Source organism: Marmota monax, unplaced genomic scaffold (assembly GCF_021218885.2).
Source record: "Marmota monax isolate L192 unplaced genomic scaffold, Marmota_monax_Labrador192_F-V1.1 WCK01_AAM20220418_F8-fsc00010, whole genome shotgun sequence".
In the NCBI taxonomy this organism is placed as follows: Eukaryota; Metazoa; Chordata; class Mammalia; order Rodentia; family Sciuridae; genus Marmota; species Marmota monax.
In genome coordinates this window covers 11,351,199-11,377,869 of record NW_026692321.1, presented here as the reverse complement: position 1 = coordinate 11,377,869, position 26,671 = coordinate 11,351,199, and the positions used below count along the sequence as shown (strand labels likewise).

The 26,671-nt window shown below is 40.1% G+C and overlaps 1 protein-coding gene across 5 annotated transcripts in view; it reads right to left on the bottom strand.

Annotated features, from left to right (window-relative positions):
* Positions 1–523: 523 nt before the first annotated feature.
* Kcns3 (potassium voltage-gated channel modifier subfamily S member 3) overlaps positions 524–26,671 on the bottom strand; it is a 44,103-nt gene continuing 17,955 nt past the window's right edge. For all 5 annotated transcript variants that reach the window (XM_046441308.2, XM_046441309.2, XM_046441312.2 and 2 more), the window contains 2 exons: positions 21,041–21,231; positions 524–2,546 (listed from right to left, as the gene is read on the bottom strand). In XM_046441308.2, the coding sequence (XP_046297264.1) occupies positions 1,012–2,487 (1,476 nt within the window). In that variant the 5' untranslated portion in view covers positions 2,488–2,546; positions 21,041–21,231 and the 3' untranslated portion in view covers positions 524–1,011. The remainder of the gene's footprint in view (positions 2,547–21,040; positions 21,232–26,671) is intronic.

Below are 26,671 nucleotides of genomic sequence, written 5' to 3'. Positions count from 1 at the left end.
AGCAGTGATTGCCTTCTCTGCCACTATTTGTAAACGTTGTCCAGCCATTGGGATAGCTAGATCCTTTCAGTGATTTAGGTTTTGTTCTTGTGGCCATAATGAATCACATCTGCGTCTTTGTGGAACACTTCCCCTTCCTTCCACTCCCTGAATGTGTCTCTGCCTGTGAGCGTGTAGGTTTACTCTTCTCTACATAATTTTCAGGTAATGAGGGTTCATCCTAGCAGTAGACATTATTGTAAAATTCAAAATATATACTGGAAATGTACCTGTAGGGGGTAAATAATTCATTCCCATGTCCTGAATACCTGCATGTTTACTTGGCCTACAGGATGGCTTAATCTTGAACCTGTTCTTCTACCTGCCAAGAGTCAACTGAACTAGCATATCATTGGTAGGTGTCCAAAATTCAGATACATAAAGAAAGCACTCTTGATATTTGAAAAAAAAAAACAAAAAAACTTTTCTAATTTTAGACATACTGAAATGTACTTACTCGACATAAAAACATGCAAACAAGACATTCTCCATACTGAATTAGGAAGTTTATTAGGCTCCTAATCTCCATGTCTAGGACATAAACATGGATTTACATGCATTGTCTCATTTTGTGGATCTTACATGCATGTAGTCTTCATCAGCTGGACCTCGGAGTCTACTTGTCAGTAATTTACAGTTAGCTCAATGTGAGTAAATGGCAAATACAGGATGATGCATAAGCCGGAACAAAACTCCCACCCAATATCATTTACTTTGTTTTTGTTTTTTTTTCCAAAACCATATCACAACTCTCTCTTGTAAAAAATAAATTTCAGAACGAGGCATTTCATTGACCTCACTGAGAAAAATAAAGATAATTCTATCATTTCAGAATTCAGCAATGAATGTCCAACTATGGCTAAAAGGTACGCCCTGAGAATTAAATGAATTTAACAAACCCATTAAGGTTTATAAAGCTGTGTTAACCTAATGTCAGGAAGGGGCACAAGATACAGGCACAAATGTCCCTGCTCATTTTGCTGTGCAATTCTCCAAGGATGCGGTGTTATAAACATCCTCATTGTCTTCGATGCTCGAAGCGTCTGTGGAATCGGGATCGCTCACCACAATGCCCACGGAAGAGAGACTGGTAATGAAGGCATGCACCCGCTGTGCATAAATGTCCCTAATGTTAAAGTAAGGTAGCTCATGACACTTCTCTGGTGGGTCCTCACTGCACTGGTCCACATCAATGTCCTTTTGCTTCTGGTAGTACTTGGAAAACTTGTTGAAGATGATGGTGATAGGAAGGGCCACCACCAATATGCCGCAGATGATGCATGTGCTGGCGATAATCTTCCCGGCCAAGGTGACAGGATGGGTGTCTCCATAGCCCACGGTGGTCATGCTGATGGTGGCCCACCACCAGCAGACGGGGATGCTGGTGAGGCTGGATGTGTGGTCATCTTTCTCCACAGAGTAGATAAGCACGGAGAAGATGGAGATGCCGACAGACAGGAAGAGAAGCAGCAGCCCAACTTCATGGTAGCTGTGTCTCAGCGTGGCCCCCAGAGACCGAAGTCCTACGGAGTGCCGGGCCAGCTTCAGAATTCGGAAAATCCTCATAAGGCGAAGGATCTGGACCACCTTGCCCATGTTCTCAATGTCCTCGCTCTCTTCTTCCTTGGTGTCTACCGCCAATGTGGCATAGAAAGGAATAATGGAGACAAAGTCAATTATGTTCAGAGGATTCTTCCAGAATTTCTTTTGACAGGGAGCAGCAACCAGCCGGATGGCAAGCTCCCCAGTGAACCAAGCAATACAGGCGATCTCCACACCCTCCAGCACAGGGTCGTCCACCTCCCCGTCCTCATTCTGGAACTCCGACATGCTGTGGACACACATGGCCACTATGGAGGCCAGCACCACGCTCAAGGAGGAGATGGCAATCAGCTTGGCAGACAGGCAGTACCCAGGGTTTTCCATTCGAATCCAGATTTTCTTCCGGAGCTGACCGAACCGCAGCTGGTCAAACTTCTCCAGCTCTTTCTCAAACAGAGAGGACTCTTCAAATGAGGAGTCGGTACTCACCTCGTTGCTTTTCTGGTCCCAGTCCTTCTCGTGGTTTTCCTCCTTGCGTTCCTGGTAGCGACCACTGCAACAGGAGTCAATGAAGAGCTCGTTGATGCCCCAGTACTCGATCTCCTGGCAGAAGGAGAACACACACAGCTCCTCCATGACGTGCAGCTTCCCCGTGTAGTAAAAATTCAAGACATATCTGAACAAGGAGGGGTTCCGATCAAAATAGTACTCTTTATCGGCCACGCTGTAATCATCACACAGTTCCAGGATGGCCTCCTCGGAGTGGCAGGTGAGCAGCTTCCCCAGTCTGGTGTGAGGGAACCTCAGGAGCGTGCTCTGGTCAACAGACTGCTTAAAGCCCCCCACGTTCAAGTTGACAAGTTCCTCGTCTTGTCCAGGGCGATGGAAAAACTCACCAAACACCATTATGGATCCAGGAAGTTGAGAGCTGGCTGGGAAGGGGGACCAGGACGATCACGAGGCACCTGGAAGGAGCACAGGATGGCATTAGCAAGGAGTCCCCCTGTGCTTGCCAGGCTTATTTTTAATCTGCCCTTTCCAGGGTGATGGGCTACACCAAAAACACAGCAGGAAATGCAGCAAAGAGGAACACAGGATTACGCATTCTGATGAAAAGAAAACCAAGACCAAAAAAAAAAAAAAAAAAACCCTGGAATTTATAAATCTGCTTTTTAGGAAAGACTGCAACAAAAAATTTTTATTAGTGCATTACAGTTATACATAATATGGAGTTTCAGTGAATTATAGTTATACATAATATTGGGGTTTCTTTTGACATAATCACACAAGCATGAAATACACTTTGTTCCAATTCAGTCCCTAGTACTCCCCTTTCCTTCCCCTCCTCCCTCCCTCTATTCCTTTTCCTTTGCTCTTCCTTCTGTTTATTTATAGGTTTTTTTTTAATTAGTGCTTTACAGATGTACATAAAAGTGAGATTAACTTGTTATATTCAAATATTACACAGAATATTTTGGCCAATTTTATTCCTCCATTCCTCCCTTTTCCCAACCCTCCTCCTTCCCCTCAACCCTTTTCCTCTACTCCTTTGATCTCTCTTCTGTTTTTATAAGATTACACACACACACTTTTCTTTTTCTTTTTCTTTTCTTTTCTTTTTTTTTTTTTGTCTAGCTTCAGCATATGAGAAAAAAATTCAACCCTTGACTTTGTGAGTCTGGCTTATTTCACTTGACTGATGTTCTCTCCAGTTCTATCCATTCACCACCAAATGCCATAATTTCATTCTTCTTTATGGATGAGTAAAACTCCATTGTGTGTATATGTTTATCATATTTTCTTTAAAAAATATACTCATATATTGTTGGTGGGACTGCAAATCAGCACAACCACTCTGGAAAACAGTATAGAGATTCCTCAAAAAGCTAGGAATGGAAACACCATATGCAAAATAATTTTTATGAAAACTAATTCCTATTTTTCTATTTTTTAAGCATTCAAACTTCACCTCCTCCTCTTGTACCCACCCTCCAAAAAATGCACTTTAGATCACTTACACAGTATAAGCATCTTCATGGTCTCAACCCATCCGACACCATAGGCTAGCTGCTGCCAGGCTTACAGCTCATATCTCCTGGTCCCCAGGGCTCAGTCATGCACCCACAGTAACAGCACTCTGCTCTTCTCCACACCGTGGCCCCAGCCCACCCAGGAGGGCTCTGCTAAGCTCAGCTCTTACAAAGGATGTGGGTTTCCCTTTATGCACCAATGTCATTCCTTTAAGAGAGCCCCATTCCCTATGTTTGGGATGGACAATCAAGAGGATATAATTATCTCCCTATCTTTAAGTACCATATATCTTGCAGATACTATTACACTTCATAGGATGGTATTTCAGGTACCTCCACATAGAAGGAAGCTGACTTAGGAAAACCTTTTTAATTTAATTGCACTATCAGTTTCCTGACACAAACACACTCTTCCCCCATCTCCCCCCCCTCACAGTCTCCCACACAGCCCTAATCTATGATTACCTCTCCACAGATAGTCTACATTGGCTGAATGCACAGCCTGTTTTCAGTTCTGACACTAACCAGGATGTACCAGATCCATTTCTCCAAGAGAAAATAATAGGTTTTGCCATCACTCAATATACTGATACTTCCTCAGAACAGAGGGTACAGATAAAAAGATAGGAGACTTTACCGTACTCAGTCCCACCAGGTACTTAGATGCCTGGCTCACATGTGTCACTTAACCCCTCCAAGACTGTAACAGAGTGTATAAAAAAATGATTATGCAGAGTCCAAGATTTGGGTCCAAGTTTGAGTCCAAGATTACACAATAGGTAAATATTAAACCCAAGATTTAAGCCCAGGTTGAATTAACTTCAAAGCCCATGTTCTCTCTACTACATAGATTCCTCTGCCCCATTTCTCCCTTATTATGATCCAATAATCCAGTATCAGAAGGGTTATACCAGAAGTGGCTCAAGCTTCCTTGGAATCATTGAGAAAAGAGCAGAGATTCCGGGCTGCAGAGACTCGATGGCTGAGATTACAAGTAGCCTGAATGTTGACAGTTCAGGCAGAGTTGACCAATCAGAAGGGTAAAGGGTGTCTCAACAGAGGTTTTCAGAGTGGGCAGAAGGCAGATGATGGAGGGACTGGCACATTGGTCTGAAGAATCTGGATTTGACCCTGTTGGCAGCACCACTAAAGGGTCTTAATCAACAAGCGGGAGTGGCTACATTTGTCTGTGATTTAGAAAGACCCCACCGAGGCTCACCCTTCTGTCCTTACTACTAGACTTCCCAGCCTCCAGAACCATAAACAAAACCAACCTCTTTCTTTTAATAATAATGACAAAGACCCTACAGGCAGCAGGGTAGAGAGGCCTCAGGGAAAGGCTGGAGCCAAGGACACCAGGCTATGATAGAACAAGTGAGTGGGCCAGGACCCCAGTCCACACAGGGGCGTGGGTCTCAGGAGACACAGACAAGTTCAGGAGAAGTCTACAAAGCAGAATTGAAAAAAAAAAAAAAACTTGGCTTATTGATTGGAAAGAAGCGACAAGGACACAGAGGGGCTAAAAGAGGATGTGTTTTTCTAAACTGCCGAAGCGGGTGGACAGTAATACCATAAAAGGAAGCAGGAAGGTCAGAAAGGAATTTCTTTCCCCCTTGTGCTATGCAAAGCCAAGGTCGTCATAGAGGCAGATTCCTCTGAAAGGGTCACACCAAAAGTCACAGCTTTAAAATACAGCCATCCACCCCAGGAAGAAGTCTACAGTCCCAAAGGATACATCAGCGATGGCTCCCAGGATGCCAATACTATGCCCCATGAAACCAGAGACCATGGCATGGCTTAATGTACCTCTTAATAGATTTGCTGACCTCGTCAAACAACTCAAAATTTCCCCCTCTGCTTTCTATTTTTAATTAGATATCTTCTTTGAAAGGCTCAAATCAGAATTCCTGACTTGGTCCAAATATTTATGTAACTTCAGATCTCTGAAAGCCAGCTCACGCTCATGGCAAATATGGTAGTAAAACGTTCCAAGAAGCTGGTTTAGCTAAGCGGATGTTAAGACTTTAATGGAAGTTATCTTCTGGTGGATTATTTTTCATCGGCTTGGCTGTCCTGGAAGTCCGCAGTAGAAAGGCAGCAGCCTGTGTCAGTCCCCTCATCAGAGGGTGTGTGCTCCGTCTCCCATCCCCTCCACATCACTTCTCTAGAGCACATGGTTATCACCCATAATATCAGTCTCCCTGCTCTGTCCTCTTGGTGCTTTATTTACTCCGCATGAGTGAAGGAGAGTCCATAATGTGATCCATCCATTCTACAAAGTCTAGTCATAAAAGCAACACACATCATAAAACCAGGGATCTCTTGTTACGCAGCTTTCAGAAGAGAGAAAAGGGAAAGCACCCTCTTTCTGGGTCAAATCAAACTCTCCAGCTCAGAAGGCAAGCTGAGAGGCCAAATCGGTGTCAGTTTCCTTGGCTGAGTCTGGCCCGCAGCAGCCAACTAGGGGTAGGAAAGACAGAGTTCCCACCTTTGCAAACTGCAGTCGCCTCATGCAGACGGTCTTCCACAATTATGAATGGTCTTTATTCATTTGCTGCTCAGCTAGGGACCTGGCAGGCAAGGAAGCAGGACCAGAACTGATGCGTGGGCATTGTATAGCTATTAAGTGTCGAAGGAAGAGGCCCAAGCCAGGGGGCCCTGCCTGACCCAGGACTCGCCATTCTACAGCAGTCCAGCGCACACTCTAGAGGTCACGTTAAAGAAGTAGGATGCTGCCCATCATTGCTTTCAAGATTCCTATATTCAGAAAAGAACTTATTTAATAGACATTCATTTGCTCCTTTCAGGAACTATTTATTGAATCAAAGACATATCTCTACATATTTTTATACATTTACGTAAGTATTTAAAGGTATATATGTTTATAATCAGCCCTCTGTTATGGGTTACATATGAGGTGTCTCCCAGAAGCTCAAGTGTCAAAGTTTACAGGTGAAATGATTGGGCTATGAGAGCCTTCCCCTAATCAGTGCATTAATCCATCAGACTGGACTGACTGGGTGGTGACTGTAGGCAGGGAGGGTGTGTTTGGAGGAGGTAGGTCACTGGGCGTTGTGCTTTGGAGGTATATATTTGCCCCTGGTGGGCAGAGCCCTGCTCTGCTTCCTGGTCGTCATGTTCTGAGCTGCTTTTCTCCTCCTTCCCCTCCACCATGAGGTGCTGCACCACGGGCCCAGAGCAACAGAATCAGCCGTGTCTGGACTTAGACCTCGGAAATGTTGAGCCCCCAAATAAACTTTTCCTCCTCTAAGTTGTTCTTGTCAGGTTTTTTGGTCACAGTGATGACAAAGCTAACTAAAATACCCTCCCTATCCATGAGTTCCTCATCCAAGGATTCAACCAACCATAGATCAATTTTTTAAAAAAAAAATTGCATCTATCTTAAACATGTACAGACTGTTTTCTCTTGTCATTATTCCCTAAACAAAACAGTCAGATACTATTTGCATAGCATTTACATTGTATTAGTTATTACAACTAACGTAGAGATGACTGAAAGTTCCTGGGAGAATATGCATAGGTTTTATGAAAATACTACACCACTTTATGTAAGGAACTTGAGCAACTGCGGGTTTTGATACCTACAGGTGTTCTGAAACCAACGCCCTATGGATACCAAGGGATGACTATTTATATAATGTATGTGTGAAGATATTGATAGGGTTGTACATACAGCTATTGATAATATAGGCATATAGTAAACCATACATCTACTAAATGAAAACATGGATCAGTTCATTTAAAATAAACCAGGAGGGGAGGGGAGGGGAGGGGGGATAGTAGAGGATAGGAAAGGCAGCAGAATACAACAGACACTAGTACGGCAATATGTAAATCAGTGGATGTGTAACTGATGTGATTCTGCAATCTGTATACGGGGTAAAAATGGGAGTTCATAACCCACTTGAATCAAAGTGTGAAATATGATATATCAAGAACTATGTAATGTTTTGAACAACCAACAATAAAAATTTAAAAAAATAAATAAATAAAATAAAATAAACCAGAATAAACTATTCTAACTCAGAAACACAGAAAAACAAGAAAGAAAGAAAATTTGATTATATTTAAGTATTTTTGCTTTTTTTTTTTTTTTGTATTGGTTCGTTGTTGTTTGTTTTGGTATAGAAAAAAAAAAAAACACACCAGAGCAACATAAAAAGGAATGCGAAAAAATATATTTGCCTATGTATCACAGACAAGAATTTAATATGCCTGACATATAAAGAATTTTAAAGCAGAGAAGAAAGAATACTAGAGATACAAAAAAAATGGGAGAAAAGGAACAAACAGTTCACAGGGAAAAAAGCAAGAAAAGAAATGTACATTAAGACTATGCTGAAATATCTCATCTAATGTATCAATTTGGGGGAAAAAATCCAAAAATAGGCTACATATTCTGTTGATAATTCTACAGAGAAACAGGCACTCTTCATACTGTAGTGGGAATGCAAAAGGAAAGGGAACCCCTAGGGAGGAGGATTTGGCAAAATTTAGTAAAAATGTGTAGGCATTTACCCTTTAACCCAGCAATCTCGCTTCTAGAAATCTTTCCCAAAGATAGGCACAAATTGAAAACACTTGAATAATTGAAAACAGCCCAAATGTCCATCAATAGAAGACTGGCTGAAAAAAAAAATTATGGTCTACCTCCCAATATATGTGATTTCTAAGATGCTTTAGTTAAGTGGGAGGAAAATTACAAGTTATAGAAAAGTGTCAATACATGCTACAATTTACCTAGCAAGGGGCAATTATGACTACACATACACACACACACACACACACATCCACTGTGTTGGCAGGGTGCACACTTATATGAAGAAAAGGAAACAGTGGAAACATCAATCAAAAATTAATAAAACGCAGGAACTGGGGTTGCGACTCAGCGGTAGAGCCCCCGCCTAGCGTGTGTGAAGCACTGGGTTCATTCCTCAGCACCACTTGTAAATAAATGAAATAAAGGTATTGTATCCACCTACAACTAAAAAAGATATTTTTAAAAAATTAATAAAATGCTTTCTCATCTAGAGAGAAAGGGAACAGTGTATAAGGGACAGTGTTGAAAGCTAAAGTTGAGGATAGCATAAATATTTCACATAATTCTGAAACAAAGTCAAATACAAATGAAACAGGCATTTCTTAAAAAAGTAAATCCTACTATGTATCATTGGTGGCTTAACCTCAGAGAGATTAATTATCTCAAGGCATTTTTAAAACAAGAATGTGGGCATCCCTACTGGTATATATCCTAGGAAAAAAAATTATAGAGATCTTAAAATACTTTTAATAATCACATTGATATGATTATTCTGAAACTCTGATACACGCACATGGGATAAGCAAATAATCTGTTAGGTTACTATTATTAATCACCCCAAGATTCTGATACAGAATAAAAGAAACACAAATACAAAACTCATATAAGTAAAAACTCACTGCTCTGGATTTTACATGGAGATATTACAATAAATTCATGGTTTATTTTTTGATAAGGGAAAAAATTTATTTTCCTTTCCTTGCTCTGTCCACTGAAAAAGGCCTGGAATAAATGACCAGACTCTGGGAGCTGCTTGGGCATCGCTCCTATCTCCGCTTCAGAACGGAGGCACTCCTTCTTGTCCCTGCGGGGAGTGTTAACAGCTGAAGGCTGTCAGCAAGGCCCCTCTTGGGGAATCACCCTCAGCCAAAGATAACTGTCTTGCCCAGGGTCACACTCATCCCTCAGGCCAGCCCACATCCAGTGACTGGTCCACGAGAGGGGTATAAAGATCCCACATCTTTTTCTCGAGGTGCTCAACCCAGCTCCAGAGCTTTCCCGGAGTCAGCTGATGTCTTTGTGGAAAACTCCTCCTTTCGCCCTTCGCTTCTCCATAAGTACGGATCCCAAGGACACATATCCACAAACTTACTGCACATCAGTCACTCTGTTCCTTGGAGAACCAAAGGGAAGACAGCAAGAGAGAAGCAAGGAGCATCCTGAGTTAGATCAGACTGACACCTCTAAATATGATTTCTCACTAAAAAGAGCTGGAGATCCTTGGAGGAATGGCCAATCCCCAGTCTGGGGTAAATGGACAAAATGAGCCTGCACTATCTTGCTGTACCAGAAAGTCTGAAACTATCAAAATGACAGGGGCAAGAGTCAAAAGCACTCAAGGCCAACTTAAGGAGACTCCTACTGGTCAAAGACAGAAAATTTGTCCCTCAAAAAGGGGAAAAGGTCTGTAACGGACTGAGACACACCAAGTGTACAAAAATTCCTAAGTTCACCATGATAATTTATGAAAAGGAAGAAATGCATTGGCTACCTCTGGATAGTACTAGAGTACTAACTCATTATTTTGTGAAAAAAATAAAATTTAAGAAACAAATTGTTACTAGAGGCAAAAGGCATTTTATAGTAATAAAAGGGTCAATCCATCAAGAAAGCATAATATGTGTATGTGTATAGCAATAGAACCCCCACCCAAAAGTACACGATGAAAAAAATGACAGTCCTGAAGGGAAAAATACATAATTCAAAAATATTCCAAAAATTAGACATAAGATCCACCAAAAAAAAAAAAGATTTGAACATTATAAAACAACAAAATCTCACAGAAAACGATAATGCACATCACCTAATAACGGCAGAACATATGTTCTTCTCAAATGTACATGAAAAATTCTCCAGTTAGACCACATTAAATTATAAAACATGCCTCAATAAATATTAATATGTGCTAGTCAGCTTTTCATCACTGTGACAATACCTGAGATAATCAACTTGAAAGGAGGAAAGGTTTGTTTGGTTGGCTCATGGTTTCAGAGGTTGCAGTCCATCATCACTTAGCCCTGTCATGTTGGGCCTGTGGAGCCACAATACATCATGATGGGAGTATCTGGTGGAGGAGCCCTGTTCACCTCACAGCAATCAAGAAGCAAAGAGAAGAAGCAAAGGAAAATGAGGGACCAGGTTCTTAATAACCCTTTGAAAGGCATGTTCACAAAGACCTAACCTCTTTCCACTAGGCCCCACCTTCTAAGGGTTTCATCACCTCCCAATAGCACCATAGGCTGAGGACCAAGCCAACAATACTCGGGCTTTGGTGGACTTCAAAATCCAAACTATAGCCAAAAATATTAAAATAGAACAAATATATACACCAACTGCAAAGTAATGCTCTCATATGTCAGTAACAAAAGAAAATTCAGGAATTTTTTTAAATGGAAATCAACATTAAGTCAAAGGAGAAATTACAAGGGAAATTTAAAGAATACTTTGAGATGAACAAAGACAAAAATTCAATACAATAAAATTACAGGTTGCTGCTAAAACAGTGTTTAGAGCAAAATTTATACCTTTACACACCTATGGGAAAAGAAAGATCACAATCTCACAACCTTCTATTTTAAGGAACTAAAAAGAGAAGAGGAAACTAAACCCAAAGTAAACTGAAGAATGAAATAATAAGGGATTAAAATAGAAAGAAGTAAATGAAGAGTATGAATAAAAATAATCAACAAAGCCAAAAGCTGGTTGTTTTTAAACATCAACAAAATTGATACCTCTTTAGTCAAACTAGCCAAGAAAAAATAAGAGAAGAACCAAATTAGCAAAAGCAACAATGAAACAGGGTATATCATTATTGACCTTTACTGAAATGGAAAAGAATTAAAAGGAAATACAATAAATAATTGTGTACTCACAGATTAGATAACCTAGAAAAAGCGGACAAATTGCTAGAAAGACACAACCTACAAAAACTGACAGGAGAAAAAGAAAATCTTAATAATTTTATAACAAGATACTGACTTTGTAATAAAAATTTTTCCACATGGAAGATTCAAATAGAGATAGATAGCTCTACAGGTGAATTCTATCACATACTTAAAGAACAAACACCAGTTCTTTACAAACTCTCCCAAAAACTAAAAAAGAAAGACACACTTCCTAACTCATTCTATGAAGCCAGTATTACCCTAATACCAAAACTAGAAAAAGACAGGACAAAAAGACCACAGCTCAATATACCTTATGAACACACATGCAAAACCCCTCAATAAAACACTAGCAAACCAAATCTAACAACATACGGAAAGGATTACATACCTTGACTATTGCAATTTATTTCAGGAATGCAAAGTTGATTTAACATATATAAATAAACCAAGTAATGGAATAAAGGGGGGAAATTGCATCACCAATGCAATAAATGCAGAAGAAGCATTTGATAAAAATCCAGCACATTTTCATGATCATAAAAGTCAAACATTCACAACTTAATTGGCTAATCCAAAGATTTTTTTTTCCTATTTTTGACAATTGGCACCCTTAAAATGCAAGATGGAATTGTGTTTTGCATTTTTTGGTAAAAGGAACAAAGTGAGGACCTAGAGATATACATACGCTCGAGCAGTCTCCTTGGAAGAACTCGGCACAAGTAGATGGTAAACATTTAAAGAGGAAGGGGGCGTGTTTAAAATAGTAAATCAGTAAGTCACTTCTAAATTTAAAGAAAACAAAATTAGAGTTGAAGAATAAGTAGGTTCCAATTGGCTATTGCCATTTTTCTCTGAAAAAAAAAATATTTTTTTGAAAATTATGAAAAATAAACCCCAAATATTCAACAAATTAGGAATAGAAGGGAACTTTCCCAAGCTGAAACCCATGGCTAAAACCATACTTAAAGCTGCAAGACTGAAAGCTTTGCTCAGTAATATAACATGGTTGCTGACTCTTGTCACATTTATTCAATAAACTGGAAGTTTGGGGGTTGGGGGGAATTAGACTAGAAAAAGAAATAACATGCATTCAGATTGAAAAGAAAAAAGTTGAACTATTCCTATTTGTAGGTAATGTGATCATGTGCATGGAAAATACTTCATAATACAAACACACACTTACAAATTATAAAAACTAGTAAGCTCAGCAGTGTTTCAGGAAGCAAGATTAATATGCAAAAATCAATACTATTTTTATATACCAATAATAAGAAAATATGTATGAAATTAAGAAAACAATTACATTTATTGAATTCAGCAAAGTAGCAGGGTATAAAATGAACACTCATAAATCAATTGCATTCCTATACATCAATGATGAATCAACTGAAAGAGAAATTAGGAAAACTATCCCACTCACAATAGCCTCAAAGAAAATAAAATATCTGGGAATCAATATAACAAAAGATGTGAAAGACCTCTTCAATGAAAACTATAGAACGTTAAAAAAAGAAATTGAAGAATACCTTAGAAGATGGAAAGATTTCCTATGTTCTTAGACAGGCAGAGTTAATATTGTCAAAATGGCCATATTACCAAAATTGCTATACAGATTTAAAGTGATTCCTATTAAAATTTCAATGATGTTCTCCATAGAAATAGAAAAGGCAGTCATGAAATTCATTTCAAAAAATAAGAGGCCCAGAATAGCCAAAGCAATCATCAGTGAGAAAAGTGAAGGAGGAGGCATAACAATACCAGACCTTAAACTATACTATGAAGCTCTAGTAACAAAAATGGCATGATATTGGCACCAAAACAGACACAAAGACCAACGGAACAGAATAGAAGACACAGAGAAAAACTCACATGAATACAGTTATCTCGTACTATACAAAGATGTCATAAACATACATTGGAGAAAAATTAGCCACTTCCTCAAATGGTGCTGGGAAAAATGGAAATCCTTAGGTAGGAAAATGAAAATAGACCCCTCTCTCTCACCCTGCACAAAATTCAACTCAAAATGGATCAAGGACCTAGGCATTAGACCAGAGTCCCTATGCCTAATAGAAGAAAAAGTAGGCCCAATTCTCTCTCATGTTGGCTTAGGAAACAAATTCCTCAACAAGACTCCTAAAGTGCAAGAAGTGAAATCAAGAATCAATAAATGGAATGGTATCAAATTACAAAGCTTCTTCAGATCAAAGGAAACAATCAAGAATATGAAGAGAGAGCCTACAAAATGGGAGAAAATCTTTGCCATTTCCACCTCAGATAGAGCACTAATCTCCAGGATATATAAATAACTCAAAAACATAACACCAAAAAACAAATAAACCAATCAAAAAATGGGCAAAGGAACTGAAGACACTTCACAGAAGAAATATGATCAGTCAACAAATGTATGAAAAAATGGTCAACATCTCTAGCAATTAGAGAAATGCAAATGAAAACTACACTGCGATTTCATCTCATTCCTGTCAGAATGGCAATTATCAAGAATACAAGTAACAATAAATGTTGGCAAGAATGTGGGGGCAAAGGTGCACTCATACATTGCTGGAGGGACTATAAATTGATGCAACCCCTATGGAAAGCAGTATGGAGATTCCTCAGAAAACTTGCAATGGAACCACCATTTGACCCAGTTATACCACTCCTCAGAATATAACCAAAGGACTTAAAATCAGCATACTATAGTGACGAAGTCACATCAATGTTTATAGCAGCTCAATTCACAATAGCTAAGCTATGGAACCAACCTAGATGCTCTTCAACAGATGAATGGATAAAGAAAATGTGGTACGTATATACAATGGTATATTACTCAGCCATAAATAAGAATGAAATTGTGGCATTTTCTGGTAAATGGATGGAACTGTAGACTATTATGCTACAAGTGAAACAAGCCAATCCCCAAAATAGGAAAGACAGTAGAATGAATAACTTTCCTATGTTCTTATATGAATACACAACCAGTAGAACTCCACATCATGTACAACCACAAAAATGGGAAGTTATACTCCATGTATGTATGATATGCCAAAATATATTCTACTGTCATATATAACTAAAAAAATTAAAAACTAAAAAAAGAAAACAATCATATTTATAATAGATTCAAAAATAATAAAACTCATAGCAATAAAGGAATAAATTTAACAAAAGTGGTGTAAACTTATATGATGACAGCTGTAAAATGCTGCTGAATCAAATTAAAGAAGTCATAAATAAAGGGAAAGGCATTCCACATTTATAAATTGGAAGATTTACTGTTGTTAAAACAGCAATACTCCAGAAATTAATCTATGAATCCAATCTAATCCCTATCAAAATTCCAGCTGTTTTCTTTTTTCAGAAATTGACAATTTGATTCTAAAATTCATATGAAAAGCAAATGATCCAAGATAGCCAAAACAAACATGAAAAAGCAGAACAAGGTTGAAGGACTCTCATGTTGTGACTGTCAAAATATTTTACATAACTCCAGTAATTAAGACAGGGTGATCTTGACACAGGAAGACAGAAAGAGAATTAGAACAATTCAGAGTACAGAAAAGAGCCACTAACTACTACAGAAATTCATTTTTCTTACATAAATTGACTTCATCAAAATTAAAATTGTGCTTTGAAAGACCCTATCAAATCAAGGGCAACTACAAAGAAAAAGAAAAAAGTAAATGGGAAGAAAAAATTACAAATAATATATCTAAGAAGCTCTAATATCCATAAGTAAAGAGCTCAAAGTAAAAGATAAATAATCTACTTAAAAATAAGCAAATGATAAATACTTGTCAGAAAATGCATAAATGGCCAAAAAGTACAAGAGAAGATGCTCAATATTACTAGCCCTTAGAGAAATGCAATCAAAATCACCAGGAAAAAGTAAAAAAAAAAAAAAAAAAAAACACAGGTAGACACCACATCACACCACTGTGATGGCTAGTCAAAAAGTAATACAAGTGTTATATTATAATGCAGTTGTTGATGAGAATGTGAACAATTTCAACCTTTGTGTGTTACCGGTGGTAGTGTAAAATGGTGTAGCCATTTGGGGAAAGAATTTAGGCCCACTCCTCAAAAAGTTAAACATTGGGCTATGATGTGACCTAGCAATTCCACTCATAGATAGTTGAAAATCTGTGATAGTTACTAAGATAGTTGAAAAATCTGTGTTTAAACAAATGCACGTCAGGCGTGGTGGCACACACCTATAATCCCAGTGGCTCAGGAGGCTGAGTCAGGTGGATCAAGAGTTCAAAGCCTGCCTCAGCAATGGTGAGGTGCTTAGCAACTCAGTGAGACTCTGTCTTTAAATAAAATACAAAAAAGGGCAAGGGATGTGGCCCTGAGTTGAATCTCTAGTACAAAACAAACAAACAACAACAACAAAAAAAGTGCACAAAACTAATGTTCATAATAACATTATTCATAATAGCCAAAAAGAGGAGATAATCCAAAGGCCCATCAGTTGATTAGTACATAAATAAATGTGGTATATCCACACAGTGAACTATTATTGACCATAAAAAAATGAAGTTCTAATACATACTATAGGTATCGACATGAATCAACCTGAAAATATTATGCTAATGAAAGAAGCTAGATGAATAAAAGTCACATGTTGTATGATTCCATTTACTGCCACATGTTGCTTAACAATGGGGATAGTTTTGAGAAACATGTAATTAGGCTACTTTGTCATTGTGCAAACATCATAGAGTCTGCTTATACCAAGTAAGACAGCTATGAGACACAATCTAATGGGACCACTGTTGTATATGTGGTGCATCAATGACTGAAATATGTGTAACATAACTGTACATGAAACACTCACAATAAGCAAAACTGTAGAGATGGGAAGCATATTAGTGATTACTAGAGGTTGGGGGGAAGAAAAAAATGGGGATTGCTAATGGGTATATACTTCTTTGGGAAATGACAAAAATATTCTGTATGAAAATGGTTGCACAACCTTGTGAATATACTAAGAACCACCAAATTATACATTTTTTTAAAAAGTTGACTTTACTGTGATATGAAGTACATCTCAATAAAAATTGTCATAAAAAAGAGTTTCAGCTGTTGAATAAAATAATAATAGAATTAAAATCTCACTATTTTGCAATTCATCATGAAATAACAGATCTAGGCAATGGTCATCAGTGGCTGCTAAAACCCAACTTAAAAGCTGATGATATCTGACTTCCTGCACGACCTATGTAACAAAAGGAGATAAGACTGCATGTCCCCTGATAGAAGTACACATACAAGTCTGCAATATGGCAGTCAAAAAAATGATGTAATTTTTATTAAACCTTTAGACCTAACTTCCAGCTGAAACAAAATAAGAGATTTTAGAGGACCCTGTTCATGACACCAATGGGATGCATTCAGCAAAATCCAGACTGTAGGAAACCATTAAGGGTGAATGACATGGGTCAAGTCTATTTAAGAGACACTTAAATAGAACCAACATATAAGCTTTGTGTGGACCCCGATTCTAATAAGCCAAATGCACGAGTATATACAAAAGTCAGGGGCATTCAAACACCAAGTAAACACTTCATAATATAAAAGAATTGTTATTAATTTTTCAGTGTCCTAATGGTATTGCAATTATGTTCTTAAAAGGGAGTCCTTATTTTTTGTAAATAAATACTAAAATATTTATGCAAAACATTATGCAGCATTTGGGATCATTTTTATAATACATGGAGAAAGCAAGGACACTGATCAGACAAGATGGCCATGCATTAATTGTCTTGGTAGCAGGGTAAAGGGTACACAGAAATTCAATGTATTATTCTATTTCTATGCACATTAAAATTCTCCACTGAAAAGGATTTAAGAAAAATTTACTAAGCACCTTTTTCAGGCCACATACCATGGAAAGTGCTTTCATCTACACTATTGTCCAGCCTTTTATTCCCATCAACTGGTGCCTTACCTGGACACTCGTAGGCAATGACTATTCAGGCAATAACTGAATAAATGAATCATTTCCTTTATGAATATGTGTTTAAACAAAAAGCATGAACCTAGTGTTCATAATAACATTATTCATAATAGCCAAATGCAGCCACCCTGACAAGTAGATCATTGACCCCATATTGCAAATGAAGAAATCTGAGGCTCAGTCTGGCCAACATGATCCAGTTTTTATGAGCAAGACTGTTATTACTCTGCCCCAAATAGGAGTGCTTAAACTTTTTTTTAAGTGGGAAGAAGTACACCATCTTATGTTCTAATTTGCCATCCTCAATAAAGAATGTTATCCCTTCTGTAGGCGTGTGGGTACTAGCATGCTGAGGACCTGTGCCTTCTCAAATTAGGTATATCTGTGGACATTTAGCCACAATGTAGAAGGACAAATCATTATTTTCATGTTCTTCCAAAGGAAAAGCTTAGACGCACTATTGATTTTCCTATCTACCATCAACCCAAATCACTCAGGGTGATAATACTACATACAATATTTGGTCACTTTCTCTCTCTTTGTGTTTGTTAGATTGAAAAAAAGGGGGGGGGGGAACCCTACATTGATTCACTTCTATCTGCCCTATGAAATCTTCAAAAACATTAATCCCTATTTTTCTCTTCTTAGTCAACTTTCTGCTATCTTTGCTTTATACTCTCAAATTCACGTAAAAAATAGTCTAGATATTGTGTTTTCAAAGCTGACACATATACCTATACACACATGCATGACTGTCTTTCATAATGCTTGCTTTGTTCAGCAAAAAAAGTATAATAATACATGCCAGTTTTTCTTATTGGACAGAAACATTTTTTAAAATCAATTCCATAAAAATGAATAAAATCCTAAATACCTTTTTCCTTTCACTGTTCAAAAAAAAATCTATATTAGTCATTTTATCAAAGGCAAAACCAGGCCATTTTCAGCATTAATACTGCCATCTTTTTGGAACATTCTTTTAAGAGTTTCATTTCATTATATTAAGTGCAAAAAAGAAATCATCTTGATTTTTAAAAGTCAGCCTTGCTAACTTCAATTCCTGACTACACCATGTGCTACGGTGTGAAAGGGCTTTGTCCCCTAAGGGTTCAAGTGTTAGAAGCTCTGTCCCCAGTGTGGCAATGCTGAGAGATGGTGGGACCCTTAAGAGGTGGGGCCTACTGGGAACTGTTCAGGTCACTGAAGGAACTGACCTGGGAAGGGATTAAGGTCGTTCTTGTGGGACCCTGAATAGGTTTTTATGAAAGAAAGTTGTTGTAAAGAGAAAGCCTGACCCTTGCATCGTTCTTTCTGTCTTCCTGATTTCACTACACGATGTCTCCTCACCTCCATGGTGCAATGCAGCCAGCAGGGCCAACCATGCTGTTTGAACTTTCAACTTCAAAACTGAATTAAATAAACCTCTTTTCTTTACAAATTACTTAGCCTCATATATTTTATTATAGTAATAGAAAAGAGATTAACAACACCATGTGAGAATATACCATAGAAAACCAAGAAAGTCTAATCAACTGAAAATCTAAACTCAGTCTGATTCACACCAGTGTCTCCTCCTCAGGACCTCACACCAGGGGCCTCGCCCACTGATAGTCTTCTTTTGCAGTAGGCTCCCCATATCCCAGTTTGGGTAATATATAAAAAACAGAAAATCAGGGGCTGGGGCTGTAGCTCAGTGACAGAGTGCTTGCTTAGCATGTGTGAGGCCCTGGGTTCGATCCTCAGCACAACATAAAAATAAACAAATAAAAATAACATAAAAATAAACAAATAAAATAACTACAAAAAATAAAAAAAAAAAAGATCAGAAATCAGTGATGGATCAGGAAGAGCAAAGAGTGTGACTAAATGCAGTGGCACTGGGTACCCTGGCTGTGGATCTAGAAATGGAGACACCTGAATTCTTACCTCATGAGTCAGCAACTTCACAGCAGCTAAATAGTGTTATTCTGAGAAATAAATATTTGTGAGGCATTTAGATGGACAAGTCCAGAGCCAAAATAGAAGACAGGAATCTTCAAAGAACCTTCTGGATTTAAGTCTTTGTGCCCAGGGGTCAGCATCACCTGGGCCTTCCAAGGTCCTGCATGAAGCCCTTCCCTCCAAGAGCTTTTGAAGTGGTCAGCCTAGCCCACGGAGGAGGCCTTTATGTAAATGTCCATCTCAGCAGTCAGTCAGACAAGGAAACTCCCTCCCAGGCCTGTTCTGCATTTGGCATGTTCTCCCAGCATGGGCCACAGCTGACAACACACTGTTGGCACAGTCTCTGACCCCCAAGGTCACCCTACTCTACAGCAATCCTAACCTGAACTCACCTTTTAAACACTGAGTTAAACAAAATGAACTCTCTTCCTCCCGCTACCTGGTACAATCCTATTAAAAGTTGTGTTCATTCCTGCTGGGTCTCTATTTAGTGACTGCTCCTCTCTGGAAACTCCAGGGATCTGTGTACTTCACACTGCAAGCACAAATAGAGAGCCACTCAGAAGGCCAAGTGACTTAGCAAGCCACACAGCCAGAGAGCTGTCCTACTTGTAACAGGCAAAGCATCGCAGATCATAGCTTTGATCAACCAGTGAAATGTGGACGTTTCTCCAAGAGAGGCCTCTAACCTGTGTAAATACCCCAGCACTTCTCCAACTGAACCGTGTTACTTGGAGTAACACACATACAAAGGTCTGTTTGCAAAGCCCTGGTGCTCAGGGAAAGGAGGTGAGAATTCAGATGCACAGGGGATAAATCAGCAGCTCTCCTTCCCCATCTCCCCTGCTTTACTCGGTCTCTCGCTGCCTCTAACGTACACCTTTATACCAGCACTTATCACAGCCGCTACAGTGCTCTCTGTGCTCCTCCCTGCTCTGCACACTTCTGTTAGCTGCTCACTCTACACGCCAAGCTCCTTCTCAGAAGGGATCATCTACTGTCCTCTCTATGGCTGCAGTTCCTTATGCTATCTGTTGCCCATAGTCTAGTGAAAAATACTTTAATCTGGAGGAACTGACAAAAGCAAAGGGAAAATCCAGCTAAGACTGAGCAGAAAGATGCAGGCATTGAAAAAGTCAACACCTTCAGTGGCCAAACAAGTAAGTCGAGGCTGGTGGGTAGACTGTCCTTACTTATGTAAGAGGCAGAGGCCACATAGCACTGCAGTCTTTCTTGGGGACAGAGGCCCAGTGTAGACTTATCATTCCATGTTCCTGGAGAGCAGAGAAATGCTAATTTTTATGTGGAATATCTCAAGTTTAATTAGAATCGATCCAGCATGTTTTAAACATTATATGTCTCAAACAAATTGAGCCTTGGGCCAGTATTTCCACAAACCACCCACTGTGACCTGAGCCAGATTTGCACCAGTTCTAGCTCCACAGCATCCATTTTAAGCCAAACTGACTCAAATGGACACAAATGGAATCTTTTCACAATAACTGTAGTTTTACTTCTATGTGTATAAACTACAAAAAAAGGGAAGGGGGCTGAATGTGTACTAGACACCTTCCAAAAGGTGGCCTGCGGTGTCTCTCAACACAACTCCCCCCTAATGTTTCTGGAACTATGCTCTTTCTCCTTTAGCTGTTCATCCCAACCATCCAGTGGAATTTCCAACCAGAATGGCCCCCCTGTGTCTAGCCTTCATCTTTGCCACGATACTCTAAGATTCATTCCCCTCTTTCTCTGATAATAATGGGTGTCAGAGACAATGACGGAGAAAGGCAACTCTTACCCTTGTGGTGGTGATGTCCCACACTCTGCCCTCATCCTGCACAGTAGAACGTCCATTGTCATCCAAGAAACTTCGCCCTTCTTCCCTCTTTGGAACGTGGAGTGCACATAGGCATTTAGTGGCCGGAAAGAAGAGAAGAATCCTGTTCTCTGGTTGTACAAGCCAAGCACCCGCTGGGAAACCACTCTCACCTACAGAAGAAATCATCAGCCAAGTTGTAATTCCAGGGAGGAAATGTAACGAGGACCTTTGATCTTGACTCAATGCTCTAAGTACTTCGTGGATCAGACCCAAATCTCAGAGCCTCACTGAGCTCTCAGTGAGAGGGTGGTCTTTCCCCTGTGGAACCATCACTCCAGTTGGACACGTGGCTAGGTTTAAGGACTCTCAGAACTTGACAAGTGAAATGCTTGTGGCCTCCTCCACTGACACAGGCCAACTAACACCCAAGCTGGACTAGGCACCAGAATGAGGACTTCACCCCCATCCCACACTGTTTCTTCTATTCCAGTCAATTCACCCCAGACATATGTGCAAACTTCTAAAGGAACACATATTCATCCATTCAGAGACCAACTTCTCAAGGTTACTGCTCTAATAGAATTAACTCTGCTTCTGTAATTTGAAATCAATGGATTTTAAAGACTAACCAAATTCATTTTTTTCCTTAAAATTTCCCATTGTTATATTTTGCAGATCAGAAATGACTACAGGTGCTAACGGAGTCCTCTGATTAACTAACGCAGTGAATGCACAAGTGGAGAGGGTGTTTAAAGTTTGGCAAAACGAACAAGACAAATTTCAATATTTCTCTCTGAATAAATTAAAGAAAGGAAAAACATTCCAATTCCCCACCAGGTAAGCCTGCCTCAAGTTGAAGCATCCCCATAGATTTGTACTAGTATCTAAGCATCCATCCATTGATTTTCATGTTTTCCAATCAACACCAAATCCAAAAGGAGGGAGAAGGGGGGAAAAAAAAAACATTGATTCTGAGCAAAAGACATGAAAGAAATGCCTCTGGCTATCTCAGTTATTAACAAACATTCATATGTTCTAGGATCTGTTGGGCATTATCTAAGGCATGAAGATCACAAACCACACTGTAGCACCTGTCCCCAACCCCACAAGGGCTCATGCTCCAAATCAAGCGGGGGCAGTGGAGCCAGAGCCAAGTTGAACAGTTTCCAAGTTGGTCCCAACAGGAGCTGTGCAATTCTTCAGCACATTCCTGCTCTGCATAGGAGTAAACTTTCACCTCCAACAAAGACATAATGAAGAAAGATCCAGAAGCAAAATGCAGCTCCATGCAAGTGAACTTCTGAGATGGAATTTTTGGTACAGGAGGTTGAGCAATGTCTACAAGGATGCATAAAATTAATTCAGAGGCTAAAGCCCACCCCTCCTGACCTCCTAGAAACACCTCCTTGAGTCAGCCTTAGATATCTGCATTCCAATGAAACACAGAAATGCCACTCCTTTTGAAAAGAATTCATAGCACATACATATAGTTTTTTTCCCTATCAGATGCCTTTCCAGCTGTAGAGTGTCTTAAGGGAAGGTAAGATTAGTCTGAGGAATAATTAATTAACTGCAAACAGCTTTGATATCACTGTATTAATTACTGAAAAGAAGAAAATAGCCGAGTACTTTGGCTTTTCAGTACTTCAAGAACTCCCCAGCACTGGCTAGAAGCTCATTGCTCTGGCTCACCACAGAAAGGTCAGGGCTGGCCCAAGGACAGACTATGAGGGTAGCCAAGTGTATCCTGTTTACAGAAATTGGTACTCAGGGCAGCTTCAGTCAAGGCCTGATGAATGAATGACATCCAGTCTGTCCCTTTTTTTCTCCCCTGCCAGCAAAACTCAGAATTCCTATGCCTTATCCCCATTTTCTATCAGAGTGATTCCTATCTAAACAAACAAACAGACCAGATTTCCAGAAAAGATGACACACCAATCAATGCCTCTTATTATGCATTTATGTCAATTCGCATCCCTCTAAATGTGACTTTTTCTCAGTCCCCACAACATGCTAGGTGCGTGGATGGTTTTATGCACATCTCCTCTGTCCTCAGCCACTGGAAGCTCTGGAGCCACTTCCACACCTAAGAGTATAGACCAGGATTCAAAATCTGGCAGGTCTGTCTGATTACAATTAGCATGGACATCCAGATCCCTCTTAGTGGCTGGGAAAAGGTCAGGGGAGGATTGGCGGCGGAGGTGGGCAGACATGACCCCAGCCAGCAGGCTGTGGGGAAGGAAATTTTACATGTGACCTATGTCCCCCTCCCTGCTTGACAATCCCACCCAACAGTGTTTCTATTTCTCTATGTCCCTCCCAACCCGATCGGCGTTGACCTGTTCAAAAGAAGGGAATATTGGTTGCGATTTAGCACTTAACAGGTTTCTGACTTTGCTAAGTGATTCAGCAGGATCCTGGCAAAATACATCAAGCTCACTCAAAGACTGCTGCCTTCTGCAGAATTCCTGTCTTCACAATAGCTCTCTGCATCACGCTGACTCTTCCCCTGCAGCCTGCCTGTGTTTCCTGGTGGGTAGACGATGGCATTCAAAAAGTCCCAAGTGACTGCCTCCATCACTGAGAGGAAAAAGGTGAGGAGCAAGTGGCATGTTGGACTCTTTCCTCACCCAGAGACCTGACATGCAATTTTGGAACTGTACCCAGGGAACAGCAAATGGACAGCAGACAGCCACCAAGAGTGACAAGGACTCCCTCCACTGTTCTCACGGGTATAAGGTTGTCCTCCAGAAATGAGGAAATCTGTGCCTGATAGATCAAAGCAGACACTCAGTGTGACATTGCGGCATAGGCCTGTGTCCTCTATACTTGCACAGAATCCTCTTATGTCCCCTGTCATATGCTGAGTTGTGTCATGTCAGTGCCATCCAGTAGACAGGGAAAGCCTCCAGTCGAGAAGCCTGTCCTAAGATTCATCCACATATTAATTACCCCTCTCATACCGTGGTGCTTGACACACTTTAAGAAAACAGTCTTCTCCCCTAAGCCAATAAGACTAAATGTAATTAATAAAAAGAATTAATATGGATCATGAAAGGCAGCAGTGGAAACAGGAGGAAAGTGAAAAGGACATGTTGGTTGTCAATACCTATCCCAGCACCAGATAAAGGAGAAAAAAAATCTTATCCTGAAGATTCCACGCCTCCCACCCTGGCGGGGAGGGAGCGCATATCAAGAGTGAAGTTTAAGGTCAACACTCCAGTTTCAGGTATCCGGAAATACCCAAACTCCTTCTTTTGGCTCTGACTCCCGGAGGCTCTAGGAGGCACCTGCTGGTGGTGCGAGTCCTCACGCACTCTGTCAACGGGAGCAGGTGAGCTATGTCACCAACAAAAACATCCACTCAGTCCACTAGTTGCATCTGTGAGTGGAGCTTCACAGGGTGGGAAGAAGTCTGTTTATACAATCTCTGTGAGTTTTGATGAAAGTCAATCTCCTAGAGTTTGGTCAACTCTAGGACACCTAAAAGTGAGTTTCTGAAGTTGAAAGCCTATTAGAGAGCTGACCCTGACCTATGACAAGGCCATCAGGTACATGGCACCTGTAAGGACCTCCTGGATACCTCCTGACCTCCCATACCTCTACAGCGAGGCTTCTTAACCTCAGCACTATTGACCTTGTGGGGCCAGATGATTCCTTCTGGTGAAGGCAGTGCTAGGCAAGGTAGGGTGGTTGGCAGCATCCCTAGCCTCAACCCACAAGGTGCCAAGATAACAACAACCAAATATGTCTCCAGATATTATCCAGTGTCCCTTGGCGAGCAAAATATCCCCAGTTGAGAATCAACACTCGATAAGTAAAATAAAAGGACTTCAGGTAGCTTCTTGGGAGCCAGAAGGTCAGAAAGCTCAGAACACCAGATCACATTAGTACCTCTGCTGATCAGGGCTCGAGAAGGTCCCCCAACACTTGCTCCTTTAGAATTCGGTCTTGCTATTTCATGTCATGGTATCAGACAACCAAAACTTTTAGAATGAGGAGAGATAAAAAGCAAGTTTAACCTTTTGTAGAAACTCAAAACATGTTTCACATGAGTGAAAAGGCTATTGTTGATTTTCTCCCAGAGGGGCTGTCTGAATTGTTTCCTAACATTTTCAATCCCAGAATGATATATGGTGATGCACTAATAGTTTTAGCTCTGCAGCCTGCTGCAGCGTTCTGCAATAGTGCTGATCCTACTGAATACGCCAGCCCCTGGACAGAGCTCCAGTCTTGTGGAAACTCATTAATGTCCCAGGGAAAAGGCAACTACATGTCAGTTTGGTAGTCTTGCCACTATTCATCAATCACAGACCAATTTTCAATAAAACCTGAGAGTAATGGAATTAGAGGAATAATAATGGAAGGTGAAATTCCACCCTACTTCTATCTTGCTTAGCTAATGAGAATTGCCATCCAGAGTTTTGCTTAAATAATATTAAAATATCTCAGTCAGACTGCCACAATTGGGTTTACTATGCTAGAAAAATTATACTGATATTTAAATCCTATAATCCAAAGCAATCAGATTAAAGCAACACCTTCCAGTTGATTCAGACAGTGGATTACTAAGAATATCCCTGAACTACATACTTTTTCGAAACTATCAAATTTCAAGAAGTACCTTAAGTTAATATCCTTAAATTAACATGATTTTCTTATCTATCCCATGGGGAAAAAATGAAAACTTCTCAGAGTCTAATATATTCAGGGATCAAAAATAAATTTATAGAGGTTCTGATTTTCCGTGAGAAAGCTAGTAAGTGCTTTATAGAGCAAAGTCTCTAGATTGTATTTGAAAGGTTAATATAAATGACACTTCTCTCAACTATTCAGAATGTGACTGCAATACCATCTCCAGAAAGCCCAAAGGCTTGTATCATGGGTAACAAAACACCACGCTCCCCAGGGTTCTGTGTTTCTAGACAACCTCCCTGGGGGGTGGGGGTGGGGGGGACAGTGGGGAACAGCACGCATCCTGCTGAGTCACCTCACCAAGACAATCTACAATCAGGCCAGGAGCTGCCCAGGGGAGGTGTGTCCCATGGAAGAGGAACGCCATAACACAGCCACTTACCCCAGTCTGGTCTCCCATGAGTGCTGGCAGGGCTCTGAGGTCACCCTAGTAGCCAAATGACTGCCACAATTCCACCAGCCCCTGGAAGGAGCAGTCTTGATTTGGGCTGAAGGCAGAAAGCAGGCTTACTTGGGGGCCTGTGTCCCAGCCCTAGCCTCTTACACCCCTATGTCGTGAACAAGGATGCATCAAATAACTACACTGATGCACTGATAGAAAGCCAGCAGCTTTGGAGGGTACAAGAAAGACCAACATCATGCAGTGATAATAGCAGTGTCAACCACTTCAGGGAAACCTTCCCCCACCAGGACAGTACAGCAATGTGAATCTAGAAATCCCACTGCTTCACATTTCCAAATGTATCCTTGGGAGACGAATCAGACAAATGTTCAAAGATGTATGTACAAGGATATTCAGTGCATCATTAATTATTCATAAGAGTAAAAAGTCAGAGGCAACCTAAACGTCCATCAAAAAGGGAATGGTTAAGTAGGTTTGAGGCAGCCACGCAATGGGGTACACATAAGCATAGC